The 15394-nt window shown below is 37.7% G+C and overlaps 1 protein-coding gene across 4 annotated transcripts in view; it reads left to right on the top strand.

Annotated features, from left to right (window-relative positions):
• The window catches only part of LOC126262278 (V-type proton ATPase 116 kDa subunit a 1), a 670786-nt gene that overhangs the window by 609917 nt on the left and 45475 nt on the right, over nucleotides 1-15394 (top strand). For all 4 annotated transcript variants that reach the window (XM_049958792.1, XM_049958795.1, XM_049958791.1 and 1 more), the window contains 2 exons: nucleotides 3548-3698; nucleotides 13087-13226. In XM_049958792.1, coding sequence (XP_049814749.1) covers nucleotides 3548-3698; nucleotides 13087-13226 — 291 coding nt within the window. The remainder of the gene's footprint in view (nucleotides 1-3547; nucleotides 3699-13086; nucleotides 13227-15394) is intronic.

Here is a 15394-nt window from a genome sequence, read left to right as displayed (position 1 = left end):
TAAGCTGAAAGTCTTTGGCTGCCACTACTAGACAGCATGTTTGTTGGTAAAACACTGTACTGACAGAGAGATTTCACAAGCTTTTGTGAGTGTAAGAAATTTGTGTAATGCAAGGTTGCCTAATTTCAAGACTTATAAAGCCACTTTTCCATCAGGAGCATAACAGATTATGATTTGATGAACTGAAAGTTTTGTGTACAACTGCTTACAATAAAATTTTTCACTTATAAGATGACAACATTGGAAGAGACTCCTGAACATGCCACACATGCTACATAAGATTGTGAAGATTTCTGGTAACATTGTAAATATTTGTGCCTAGCAGCAACTATGTGACACTTCTGCTCACAGTAGGGAGAGTGTTGGTTACAGTTGCCTGCAAAAGTTAATGTCTGAGGCTGTACAAGAAGGCATATTTTATGAAGGATGGAGAACAATTTGGGATTGTTAACTAAAAGACAACTACACGGAATGATAGTATCTATGATGTTACATGCAGAAGTCAACAGTGGAGATGTCCCAGTCTTCTTCCTCGGGTTTGAAAGCTGGAGTGGTAGGCAAGTGCAGCACTGTAGTGGCAGCCTTAGTTGCAGTGAGTGGAGTTGGAGTCCAGTCAGTGAATTAACTAATCCTCATTTCCACTGAAGTATTGTATGCTGAACTTAATGTAATCTCTGATTTATTCACATGCTAAAATAACAGCCATAGGATAATGAGTGAATTAATTCATAACCTGTCCATGCTGGGTTGAAGTCTGCTAGTATTCAAAGCATGCTGGTGATCTCGGTGTTGAGTGCCTGTAAGCTTCTCCTCCTCCTCCTCCTCCTCCTCCTCCTCTTCCTGTCCAAAGCGGAACATGGTAGTATATTATTGTAGCCTATTCATACGACTGGAGCCAGTCCTCACAGATTCCTGTGAGAGACATTTTGGAGAACCAATGAAGAACCTCCAGGCCTCTGGCCAATGAAGACTGTGAGGACGGTGTTACAAGCAATGAGCAGCTGGGCACCAGTCTTCTATCTAGACATTTTTTCTGTGTTGCTAGTTGGTGCTGAACATTACACCAAATCTGGCAAACATTCATTGTACACAGACATGTGCCCATGTCGGGCCTCTTCTTATAGTTAGCCATGGTGGCCACTAGTTGTCAGCAGCGTAGCATTTCTTCACCCGCAATTTGAATATGATATATTTATTTACAGTGCACTTGTGTCAACTAATATTTTGCTTGCCTCTCCAGATTCCTGTGGTCACAGATACTGTGGACACATTCCACCCATTTATTGTTAGCTACAAGGACATAATATCTGGCTCCTCACAACATAGTGGATGCTGACACACAACATACCAGATAGTTTAACCAGAACGACCGTGCATCCAAAGCCACGTTGTCATGCACAATAGCAAAGTCCTCCAACATAGTAATCCAGTACGTATTAAGAGTCCATAGGCAACTGCATGTTTTCAGCATCAGTTCCGGGAATATCGCTAACTGCTTGATGTTATGAGGTAAAGTTGCAATGCCATTGCACGTCCCTATAGATGGGTCTTGCAGTGTAGTTGAGGGCATCACTTGATGTGTTGCGAGTGCATCCTGATGCAGGCAGTAGTGTTTCAAGCAGTTGTGCTTTGTTAATATCCATGTGTGTATCGGAACCTGAGTTGCCACTGGGCCAGGATACATGAATACCTTTGTTAAGCAGACACTCAAAAAATTGATCTCCTTTTTTCAATTTGAAACTTCCTGGCAAATTAAAACTGTGTGCCGGACCGAGACTCGAACTCATGACCTTTGCCTTTTGCAGGCAGGAACTCTACCACTTTTGTAAGGTAGGAGATGAGGTACTGGCATAATTCAAGCTGTGGAAATTGGTCGTGTGTCGTGCATGGGTACCACACTTGGTAGAGCACTTGCCCGTGAAAGGCAAAGGTCCCGAGTTCGAGTCTCGGTCCGTGCACACAGTTTTAATCCACCAGGAAATTTCAAATCAGCGCACATTCTGCTGCAGACAGCACAGTTTATTTTCTAAACTTTATATATTTCTTTACAATCAAAATCAAGTTCCCATGGATTTCATTCAATTAATCACTGTCATCTCTATCATTATCTGCTTGCATAGCTGAGTGGTCAGCCTGCCAGAATCTCATACAAGGGGCAAGGGTTCATTTCCTGGCCAGACCAGGGATTATCTCCTCTCAGGGACTGGCTGCTGTGTTGTCTTCAGCATCATTTCAACCTTATTGACACTGAAGTTGCCAAAGTGGTATTGACTAAATATACTTGCATCAGGTGATTGGTCTACATGATGTGAGATCCTATCCACATTCACATTCATTTCATCTCTATTTCATTGACATCTCTGTTAGTTCTTCTACACTAATTAAACAAACCAATTATAATATGTTAAGAATTTGCATTATACAGTACACAGTCATACTAGTTACTTTAATATTAACTATTGATTTCAGTCTGCTGTAGACAATCCATGGGTCATAAAACCTATTTGACTGTGTATTCCACAACTGCGATGGTTACACATTCTCAAACATTCCACTACATTATAACACATATTTTACTCAACAATAATAGTAGACCTAATCAGTATTTTGTAACTGCATACTTCACAGCAGAATAGTAGTAACAACGGTGTTGTACAGTGTTTATTGTCCCTGCCTGATTACATCCTTTGCTATGTTCCCAACATATTGCTCAAGACCTGCATGAGAACCTGTTTTCTGGCAGAAATCAATGTGAACTTATTTCAACAATGTCTTGCCTAATTTTATCACAGTTTTTTATCTTGATGCCTGTTGTCTCATATCTTCGTTGTTCATTGTTCACACTGTCTGAATGATTGACTGCCACCTGTCAGTAAATCTCTCTCTCTCTCTCTCTCTCTCTCTCCCCCCCCCTCACATAATATGATGCTTGGTGTTCATTCACCTGTTCTTTCATCCAGTCATACACTGTGTTTTGTAAATATTGTCGGAAAGGAGAGCCTTTACTGTGTAAAATGGGTGAAGTTGCACTCTTAACAACCAGAAGCAGTTTTTTTTAGCCATGTTATATTAACGACAAATTACGACTACTCAACCCATTTTGACTGATCTCTCTCCATCTCAATTTAAAGCACTTTCATCTTCAACTTCTATAACGCTCTAATGATCAAACTGTGGTTTTTCTGTATCTTCACTTATTTCCAGTAATTTGAACTGTGACCACCTTCTTTTTATTGTGGTCCTAATTTCCTTTTTGTAATGCAGCAATTAGAGGGGGAAAGAACATTGTTTACTGCCACTGAAACTACAGTTTGGCTCAAAACTGTAGCACATGAAATGTACAGAACTACTTAACATACTTCCACCAAGTATTTTTAAATTGGTCTCATTACTCCTTTTTTTGTTTGATTTTTTACTATTTTTAAATGTATATTATATTTTGATACTTAAATGTATACACTCTACTATGCACTTCATAGTGATATGTAGATGTATGTTACTGACTGTGTCTACAGACAGAAAGTAAATTTATACTGTTTACTTTCAGAAAGCATGTGGCAGTTCAATTCCATCTTTCCTCAATGCAATTGAAACACCAGAAACGCCACCAACATTCAACAGAACAAATAAATTCACCGCAGGTTTCCAGAACCTAATTGATGCATATGGAGCAATAAGTTACCAGGAGCTTAACCCAGGTAAGTACATAAATATATAGTGGTGTAACTTGGTGGAGGGCCATGGCCCTGGATAGCTTAGATGGGGGGAGGGGGGGGGGGGTATAGTGGCCAAGCTAGCCCTGTCTGTATGGTCATTGGATCAGATAACTGTATTGTCATTGTGACTACATGTGTACGTATACAGTATTTCAGGCCAACTGGACAAATAGTAGTGATTCAAAATAGTGTCGTAAAATCCGACCTAAACAAATGTAATGTGAGTTACTGCTACTTTAGCCATAAGGGTTATCTTCAGCCCAAAAAAAGACATACTTTATATCATCACACAAAGTTATCTTAACTACATCTTGATTGGCAAAGCAAATAGTAAGGACACTTTTATCGACAATTGTAGAAATTCTTGAAGATTCTCTTTAAATTACTGGACAAGGAGATCTCATTACAACTATGATGCCATTGATTTTAGCCCTATGTAAAGGAAAGTCCGTTTTCTCAGTTAAAAGGCTTCTTCAGGTAACTAACACCTCTACAACCTACTGCTTGTCTGGCTTAAGTTAATTCATACTCACTCACAGTAGAAAATCAGAGCTATAAAAAAGAAAGAAAATGTACCACATGTTTCCCATACTGCACAGGATGTATACTTTACTCTAGACAATGCAAGGGTTCCTTATTGGGTCTTCTAAATTTCTGATGTGGAGGACATTTATTGTAGATTAAATGTTTTAACTAAGAAGTGCTGTGGTAACAGACTGACTGGCATCAGCTTCAGTATAAGTATTCCCATTGGCTCATTCTCCTCTCCTGCTACTAGTACACACAACCCCCCCCCCCCCCCCCCCCCCGACACACACACACACACACACACACACACACACACACACACACACAGCACTTTCCTCCTTGGTGTCACTTCCTGTCATGACTACTCATTATTATTATTTTCATCCTATCATAATGAAAAGTTTATACATCAAGGTAAGTTCTTGTGAGTGGTGAAATTCTTGTGAATTCAAGAAATCTTGGTTTAACTGAATTCGGAGTATTCAGCTGGTGGTAAGCCAACGAAGTGGAGCGTGTCTGTCCATATAAAGATTGGATGCACCTTGTGTAATGGGCAGTGTAAATGCGTGCTGAGTTCCTACTGACAAGGAACTATTGTAGACTCTAACATATATAAATGTACTCTCCAAACTTAAATCAAAACAGCATAATTCATTGCTGTGAAAGCCCATTCACTGTATGTTCAGATGTTTCAAATTATTTACTTATCAATAGATTAATTTGTATATATTCTTTGTTGAAACTGTGGTAAACATACAATGGGTTTTCTTTGCTGTTATGGATAATTTGCACAAATAAGTCACATAAATAACCTCCAAAAATGATTTAAAATGGTTTATTCAGCACAACAGAAACCATAAGACACCCAAAAAATTATACAAGGAAAATAAATTGCAACGATATTGATAAGTACTTGTCAAATATTGGTACATGTTGTCAGAGATGTGTCTTACTTTTTTTTCTTGGTTGAAAAAGGGGGGGAGGGGGGGGGACTGATTCAGGGCTCACAGCGGGTGGCAGAACTCCACACTATGGCACTGTAAATGTATTTCAGGTATCTGAATTTTCAAGGAAAGTCTTGAGAACTTCTTTTTACTGTGCTCATTAATGAAAACATATTGCCACACTCATAAACTGTGTCATGAAAAGAGATGTGAAAAATCTTTAACCTATTTAGATGTGTCAAATTTTAGAAAGTTGATTGCTTATCAGATACCCAAATTTTCATTTATCTTTATTTCTGTGTTTCATGCTGGTATATGCAGTCACAGCTTAAATAACAACAAATGAATAAAAGTATTATTCAAATATACAGGGTGAATCACCTAAAACTTGCACCACAAATATTGCAGAAATGCAAAGTGCTGTTGATGTGCGGTTTTCTCAGAATGGATTGGTACTCAGGGGCTCATATTGTTAACCAAAAACCACATTGTAATAATACTTCGAAATTGTATTTTTTGTGCAAACACACATTTTTTAAAAAAATGGAACGATGCCTATTGACATTAACACACTGAAAGTAGGGTTTATTAGAATATCAGTGATGTTTGTTGTATGATTCTAGTATGAGTCATTTACAAAACATCGTCTTTTGAGAAGTTTCTACACCAACACTTGTTTGTGCAATTCAGTCTGTGTAGTTGCTGGGTAAGATGATGTTAGTTTGCTTACAATGTGCTTGTGTGTTCCTTGGGTGCATTGCAACTTGCTAGTCAGTTAGTGTGTGACAGTCCAAGGAGCAGGTTGTGAGTGGACAATGGGATTTAGCACTGTGGAGAAAAGCTGACATTATTATGTGTGGAGGGTGTAGGAAAAGAATGTGGTTCATTCTTGTACAGTGTATGCGGCAAGATATCCCAAAAGACATCAGTTATTTATCAACCTCTTCAACCAGTTACATAAAAATGGTAGTGTAACACCTAGGCATCGTAATAGGAGGAAACAAGTGATGACAGAGGAGGGGGAAATTATGTTCGTGCTGCTGTTGCAGTTGATCTGCACATTAGCTCCTGCACAATCACATGAGGAAGTGGTAGGAGTCGGGCAGATGTACCATGCATCCCCCACCAACATAGGTTGCATCTCTATCACATCTCTCTCCATCAAGAGCTACATGGAAATGATTATGAGAATCGTGTCAACTTCTGTACATGGGCATTAAGACAGGATTCTCCAGATGTATCTTTTCTTTTATTTAGTGATGAAACCACATTTACCAATTGAGGCCAGATAAATCATCAAAACATGCACCATTGGTCTGTTGACAATCCATATTGGCTTCGCCAGGTGGAACATCAGCGCCCATGGAGTCTAAACAAGTGGTGTGGGATAGTGAACCACAAGTTTGTGGGATAGTGAACCATCAGCTCATAGGTCTGTTTTTCATAGACGGGATACTGAACACACATCCTCCTAACTGATTGCCTTCCTTGCCTTCCAATATGATGGCTGTCCAGCCAATAGTGCATGAAGTACTACAGCATGTCTTCACAAGTTGTTTCCAAATTGTTGGGTTGGATGCAGAGGACCTGTACCTTGGCCAGCCCATTCCCCATATTTGACACCTGTAGACTTTTTTCTGTGGGGAAAGTTGAAAGACTCTGTTTACAAGGAAATACCAACTACATCTGGTGATATGCAGTGATGTATTACTGCAGTGTGCTTGGACATTGTCACTGAAATTCTAGCATGTGTGCAGCAGTTCCGCACTGCAAGTGTGTATTGCCGTTGCTGGTGGTCATTTTGAACACAACCTGTGATTGTAAGTTATATCGATACTGGTCAGAGTCCTCAAAACTAGTGTATACTCTTATGTTGTTCTTTAACGTGTGCTACCACAGATATTGTACAAGAGTCAGTGTGGATAACTTTGCAAAATACAATAGCTTGTAAACAACTTGCACTAGAATCCTGTAACAAACACTACTGATATTCTAATTTATGAGCTTGTTAATGTTAATAGGCATTGTTCCTTTTAAAAAAGTGTATGTTTGCATGAAGAGTAACTTTCTAAGCACTATTACAATTTGTTGGTTGGCTAACAATACAAACCCCTTACTAGAAATCATTTCCCTGAAAACCACTCATCAATAGCACTTTCCATATTTGCAATGCAAATTTTATGTGATTCTCTCTGTATAAGGCAGTGTGAGACAGGAAGAGTTAAAATCATAGTGTGAAAAATTTGGAAACTGAAAAATTTTGCTTAGAGCAACATATAGAAGCATGTGAATTTGACCTTAAACTAAATAATGGCACTTTTATAATGGTGGCCATGTATAGGTCCCCATTGGGAAATTTTCAACTATTTTGGGAAAACTTGTATGCTTTGTTGTGCTGTCTGTCAGACAGAGGAAAGCAAATTATTATTTGTGGGGATTTCAATGTAGATTTTCTGAAAGAGTCCAACAGAAAGCTTGACCTTGACGTATTACTTGGTTCTTTCATTTTGACATTGGTTATTGATTTTCCTACTCGGGTGGTACAGGAAAGCAGCACACTGATAAATAATGTTTTCATAGGCCAAGATAAATTTAATCAAATAAAACCTTTTCCTGTTAAGAATGATCTATCTGATCATGATGCACAGCTAGTTACAGTATATGTAGCTCCCTACAGTAATGCAGAACAGTTCTCCAAAATAGTGCGCTCAGTTAATGATTAAACAATTCAAAATTTCAGGGAAAGCTTCCAACAATTAGACTGAGATGAGGTGTACAGGGAACGTGATGCTAATTTAAAATTTAATCTATTTCATGATACCTTTATGAGTATATTTGAAAACAGTTTCCCTAAGAAAATAGTGAAATATAATTGTAAGAAACCATGTAAAAAGCCATGGCTTACTAAAGGGATAAAAAATCTTGTAAACAGAAAAGGGAAATGTATCTTCTAGCTAGGAGGAGTAATGATCCCGAAACAGTGAAACATTATAAAAACTACTGCATTGTATTAAGAAAAGTTATTAAAAAGTTCAGAAGTATGTGCTTTAAGTCTGAGTTTAGCACATCTGATAATAAAATTAAAACAATTTGGAATATTGTGAAAAGGGGGACAGGGCAACCGAGAGCACAGGAAGACTGTATTTCTATCCAACAGATTAGTTCATAGACAGTGTAAGAGCAACATCTGGTGGGATGAATCTCAGTACATAGCATCATTTTCCTTCTCCTCTCTTTTTACACCATGCAAGGCAGCGCAGAAGCTTAAACTGTATGTAAACTTCCTATTTCATTTTTGTTTTAAGACCAACAACAGTCACGTTCTTAATTTGAAAACTGCCCCTCCTTCCTTTCCACATGAAAGAAATTAGCCCAAATGGCCAAAGTTTTTGTATCATCAAGGAAGAGGTGGGCAAAGCATTACCAGAGGAGCAAAATAATTATTGTAAGTAAATATGTGAAATAAACTGTGAGTTGACAGATGAGCACTTCAGGAAAACCACTTATATATAATCCACTGAAAGTGTCACACTGGGACAAAATAATGTTAAATGTCAATGTATGTAAGTGAAATGAGTAACAAAAGCCTTTGGCTGTAGAATATAGTGATCTTTGTAACAGCAAGGGTTAGCTGGGTGGAGGAAAGGTTTGAAGTGCTTAAGAAACTAGACAACCCAATGCCAAAGTGAACCTTGAATTGCAGAGGTTTCAGCTTGGCCTCATGTCTAGTGTGGTTGTGACATTCACCTTCTTTGTTGATAGTTCTTGGTGTCGACGTACTGCGTTGTTATACTAGCTGCAAAATGGGGGGTGGAAGTTCAACACTGACTACTGTAAATGAAGTAGCCGACAGTTGCACAGTTGCATATCAACTTTCACTGTTCACAACCCCCCCCCCCCCAATATTACACAGTTATATGGCTAGTTCACTATTGGTAAGTGATAAACCTCATTAATGTCTTGCAATAGTTCGCTGTTGAACATGTACGAACAGTAAATACCAAACCACCCAGTTCACTATTTCTCAAATAAATTGAACAGACACTGTCATTGTTCTAACACACGGCCTATTTATGTAACACTAAGTCCAACGTTCAATTGGCGCATTAGTCTAATTGATACAGACTTCCTGCCTGAAAATTGGCTGGACCAAAATTCGGGCATTTATATATCCTCACAATAATAGGCACTGAAACTATACATTGTTCAATGTTCAAGTTACAGAAATTACAATTAAAACATAACTCATTCAATTAACTGAATATATAGACAAATTCTACCACAAAGGTTAGGCCGAATTATTTGTTTAAATAATGAAATTAACAGATATAGTTATACAAACAACACTGTTGACAGATTTGGTAATTATTTTGGAATTAATTAAGCACTGGCTTTGATAACATGTTTTCGAATAGAGCCAAATAAATATTTTAAGAATCGTGGTAGGTCTTCCTCCAAATGTTTATAATTATTATAGAATTTATATTTGTCTGTAAGTAAACAGTAGACTCTAAGTCATTAAACAATTACCGATTTCACCCTGTAACAAAAGATATTAACTAGGAATAGTCAAAATAAATTAGTAAACTGATTACATACACAAAACTAAGCACAAAATTAGATACTTAAGACTGAGGGCCAACCTTTCTTATGCATGTTAAAAGTAATCTGGCAAAAATGAAAATGTGAATTTAAGGAGGCAGATGGCAAAACAAGAGAGGATGTAGAGAGATCCCAGCTTGATTCATCACATGGTGAAACAATGAAGAGCTAAAACTGTAAATTGACTTCTCTGACTGTTGACATAGTCACAGATTGTTCCAGTAAACTATACTATATGGTGTGCCTCTTACTCATGCTGTTGTATTGTTTTATTCAGTGTATGGTAAAAACAGGACACTCAGTTCTTCACTAAACAGTTTTTCATTGCAGTATACCAACTAAACAACGGAAAATCCAGGATGGAATGTAACAGTGTTATGAAAAGGAAAGTTGCCACTCACCATATAGCAGAAATGCTGAGTCGCAGATAGGCACAACAAAAAGACTTTGACAAGAAAGTTTCTGGCCTGTAAACGACACACACACACACACACACACACACACACACACACACACGACTGAAGTCTCGGGGGAACTGTAGCCACATTGCTTACAATCTGAAAGCTTTATTTGCGACAGTCTTTTTGTTGTGCCTATCTGCGACTCAGCATCTCAACTATATGGTGAGTGGCAAAATTCCTTTTCATAATGTCAGTAGACCTATTAATAAGTTTTAAGATGATGAAATGTATAAGAACCTATTTTCACCGTTAAAGTTTGCAATGCTCGTATTCACAATATGGATGAGAATTAAGTCAAAATTTCAGTTCAGTTATAAGCAATATCCACATCATAATACAATGATTTTTACAAAATGATGAATTGGGTTTTGGAAGAGGAAAATTTAGAATCAGCACTGTTAAAATTGTTGGATATATTTAAATTTTATTTATGTTAGCTGCAGAAGTCCCAAGGTGATTCTTTCAACAGAAATAATCAATTTTTAATATATCAATGAAAATAACAACAAAAGGTAATACAATTTGTATTTTCTAAGATCATACAAAACAAACTAAACTTGGACAGTACTCCTACTGATTGACTGACTGACTCCTGCAGTCACCCTTTCTGCCCCATTTATAATATTTTAACAATACACAAACTATTCACCTATTTGTTAAGATGTAAGATATAATTACAGTTCCATAACTGAAGTGATTTTGCTTCATGGTTCCCATTAAAGTTTACTTAACATTTTAAATTCATATGAGTTTTTATTGACTTTTTCAGTGTATGATGGGAGTACTGGAGATTACACATATAATATAGTAAAACATTTTTTTCTGCTTACTTTAGGTTTTGACACAAACCTACAAGAACCAGAATAGTAATTAGTATTATCTTCTTTCCAGTAATCCAAAACCAATGCCTTTTTATGAAAGTATCAAGACTTATTTAGTTTTAACATTTCAGTATCTCATATATATCCCTGTTACCAGTTCATCTGGTTTACTATTTCATCTATAGACTTGTAGTGTCTAGAAAGCCTGCATACTCGGTTCGCCAGACAAACAATTAAACAAGTTCTATTAATGAGTTTTATTATAAAAAGAAAATTACAGTACTTAACTTTTGCAATTACACAGATGTGTAGCAAGAAAATTGCGACATAACAAAATAATCAATCTTCCTCAGTATAGATAATCCCAAGTTTGTGCTACATAGACTGTACAAGTGAAGTGACTAGCATTGACGCTTCTATCCAAGTCACTAATCTTAAAGCTACTATTGAAATGGGCCATCACCAGTTGGTCGTGGCGTTTATGTCCTCATCACATAGGGGCCGCTGCAGTAGCGTTGTCGTCCTGGAAGGGGGTTGGACAGCGTGCGATTGGTTGTCCCCTTCTCTCAGCCTTCTCTGCTTTGTCGTTCCTGACTGGCGTGTAGGTGCTTGACTCAATGTTGTAACAAGACTAATGAATGTAAATAAAAGAAAAATTACAGAAAAATGAGTATAATTATAAACCACTAACATAATTCTGTGAAGCAACATAAGAATTTAAAGATTAGCTACAAAAATGAAATACACAAGTTTAATGTGATTTGTATGTAAGTATCATATTGTTCATTTGACAAATCAGTCTGTGCTTTTCCCATGCAGTTTAAATTTGTATAGATAAATAATTTTGGCATTGTGCAGAGTCGTGCTAACTACTATTTATCAACAATGAAAATGTCCTAGAATTTTTGTCTCTTTCTTGAAAGGTGTTCACCACTAACTTAGATAAAAAAGCAAGTAAGTAAGTGACCTTAAGCTTTCCCAGTGAATCATGTGCATTGATTTCGGGTGTCCAGCCAGTTGCAGTCATTGACAAAATACTGCATTTCAGCTGTGTATTCTGCTGTCATCTTCAGGCAATACATGTAGAATGAGTGTTTCCTTTCTTATGCTCCTATCCCTCCCCAGACCTCTCCCCACTGTCTGGCTGTACATCACAGCATGTAGGTGTTGGTGGGGTGCCACAATCACCTGAGGTTGGGCATAGACTCCAATCTTTCAGTGAGTCTGCTGCCATTGACAGGCAAGGAACTCACTCTCAGGTGACATTGTGACTTCAGATGGCTGAGTGCTGGTTCCCACACTTTACTGAGAGTGAAGCCACTGTCCCTATTGATCATGCCATCAGCCACTTGTATCCCAAAATGACAAGGTTTTTCTTAGCACTTTCATTTGTTCATATATCATGGAATGCCCTATAGATATTATGCAACCAGAGATTTTGTGGGTGGTTGAGTTTATTGTAACTCCTGTGCTCCAACATCTTTCTTCTTCTTCTTCTGCACAGTTAGCACAATGTAAACCTTACCACAGTTACATGGGATACAGTCAACAGCCCAAAGTTATATTTCACCCTACCTAATAGCACCTGCAGTTTTGGAGGTGGATTGAAATCCATTCATTGTTACACCAAGCCATTATTCTGCCAGTTCTATTTGTGTCTTATTATTCTCATTGTGTTCACACTCATTGCATAGATATCACCTGAAGTTGACCGTAAGATACACTGTTGAAATATTGTATTTCATCAAGTTTCATCAGTTCACCCAGCTGGAGATCTGAGATCAATACAAATAGAGAATAGGTAGATGACCAGATACATGACAAACTAAAATTAAAATTTTCTTTCATACTTATGTAGCCGCAAAGTAAGTTTGCTGTTTGGTCACAATTTATTGTCAAGATTATGTCATGTACATGTATTTGTATTACAGTTAGGTTTCTCACCTTCTAGGAGACACAATATCCACTAGACACACTCTGCAAGAACTTAAACTAACTGAAATATTGTTTACAGCTTTATACACAATCATCACTTTTCCATTCCTGTTTGCCATAATGTTTGGTGATGCTGGACATGGCCTTATCATGTTTGCGTTTGGACTGTACATGGTTTTAACAGAGAAGAAACATATGAAACAGAAGAGTACTAGTGAGGTATGTTACAAAGAAAAATGATGCATCCATAGTTCACTTACAAAGATTAATTAGCTTCATTAACTTACTGGACAAATAATTTGTAAAATAAAGCACATCTGGATACTTATGGCAAACTATTTATGAACTCACTTAATTCTTAAGCAAGTACTTGTGTTTCTAACAACTTAATGTCAGTCTTTTTTCAAATTACATCTCAATTACTTCATGTTATAAATGCTTGTGTCAGCTGGGAGGTTGTTAAAAGTAATATTTTAAGGTGTCCATCTGGATTGGTGGCTCAGTTTCTATGCACAAAGTCTTAATGATCTTGTCTTCTTTCCATTCTGTAAGTAATGGCCTAGGTGCTCGCAGCATAGACTCTTAATTGCACTATGAGGTGGTGGTAGAAACATTTTGTTGTCTATATGTGAGTTATAATCCATTCATCATACGAGTAAACCTGATGTAAACATTGCACTATGTATTCATTCACATGGGACTGCAGCCAACCTGTCTCAAGTACCATCAAGTACGATAATAAGGGTACGTTTTGTGCTGTGCGTTACGCGCACGTTGACTTAGGGATAATACCGGACAACAGCTGTACCGGCGCATTTAACTTGGACAGCACTGGCCGGTCAGCTGGTACAGCTAGTCTGCAGTGACATGGCCAGCTGCAGTTCTCACGTAAAAAGAGGCGGGCAGAGGAGCAATAAAGCTTCGAATGTCACTTAATTTTTAAGCAGAATGAAATAATACACTACAAATCTCCCATAATATGCTCCTTAGACGACTAGACAAAAACCGCAACATATTATCGTTTTTAGCTAATGTACTATTGTAATTAAAAACAAGAATGATGATAATTCCTGACTTAACCACAGGGTAATTTTTCTGCATAAGCTGTGCGTAACATCAGAGAGTATTGAAGTATTTCACCATATAGTTAAAATTGAAGCCACTGAAGGTATTACTTACAGTCAGTCATCTGGTAATCTCTTAGCTCCTTCTTTATCCGAATCCAAGAAACACATTTCAGTTCTGGAAGTGTCACCTGCTACGTTGATAATGAGCCTATCAACAACATAATCCACGAAGCCAACCACATGCAGCATTTTCTCTTCTTCTTTTATGACGAGCCGTGCTATATCTTTGCCAGCGTTCGGCAGTGCCATGTGGGAAAGTTGCGTGCGTTAGTTCCAGTATGTGTGGCAGCTTAAGTCTTGTCGCTTCTCAGGCCATATCCCGCAGCTTGGCTCCAGATTAGTACTGTTGGATTCATATTATAATGGTACAGTAGCAAATGTAAAAGTGCAGCATTTGTATGATGTGCTCGATGCTGTGAAAATGATGGTTTTTCATGTTTCTACAGTACTTACCTATCTCTCTGGTACAAAACAATGGACATGGTCCAAATAAAGAGGATTTGGTTTTTCATTTTTGCCTTAACCCTCAACTACTATCGACTGTCTCTTAGACCACTACAAATTTTTGTGTCGAGATATTTCTCACACCCTTGCAAAGCCAAATGGACTCTTACGTGTACCTTCCTATTGGCTGACAAGCTACACATACCAGCATTCTTGCAATGTTGCTGCTCTTAGTTTCGTAATTATTAGCCTTGAGAGGTCTCTCAATGTACCATAGTGTTTGCGTGCTGTGCATTTTTGTTGCATGCTAGTGTTTCTTCATGGCAGGGAAAGCTGGACATTCTACGCAATGTATGTTATGCGAGACAGGTGTGGATGTTCAAGATTGCCCCAATGAATCTTTGGATGAACACTTTGATGACAGTGATAATGACAATGATTTTGAGATATTTGGTGATCACGACACTAATTCAGAGCTGGAAACTGAAAGTGATGAAGATGTGACAGCTGATGACAATGGAGCTTACTTCTTCGGTAAGCACAGATGTTTTTGATGAAGAAAAAAGCAGCCACCAGCTAAAGTAGGAACACGGCAACACAACATTGTCTTTTAGCTTCCTGGACTGTGACAGATAGTAAAAGGTCTTAGAGAAAATCCTGCTGATTTGGAGGTATGGAAACTATTCTTTACAGCAGACATTCTAGATGAAAACATTCGATGGACAAATCTGAAAATATCTAAGCTTAGAGCACAGTATGCTAATAATCCCTTATCCTATCTACAAGATGTTGATGTAATTGAATTGAAGGCTCCAA

The sequence above is a fragment of the Schistocerca nitens genome, chromosome 6 (genome assembly GCF_023898315.1).
Source record: "Schistocerca nitens isolate TAMUIC-IGC-003100 chromosome 6, iqSchNite1.1, whole genome shotgun sequence".
NCBI lineage: Eukaryota > Metazoa > Arthropoda > Insecta > Orthoptera > Acrididae > Schistocerca > Schistocerca nitens.
This window is presented reverse-complemented; position numbering and strand designations above follow the sequence as displayed.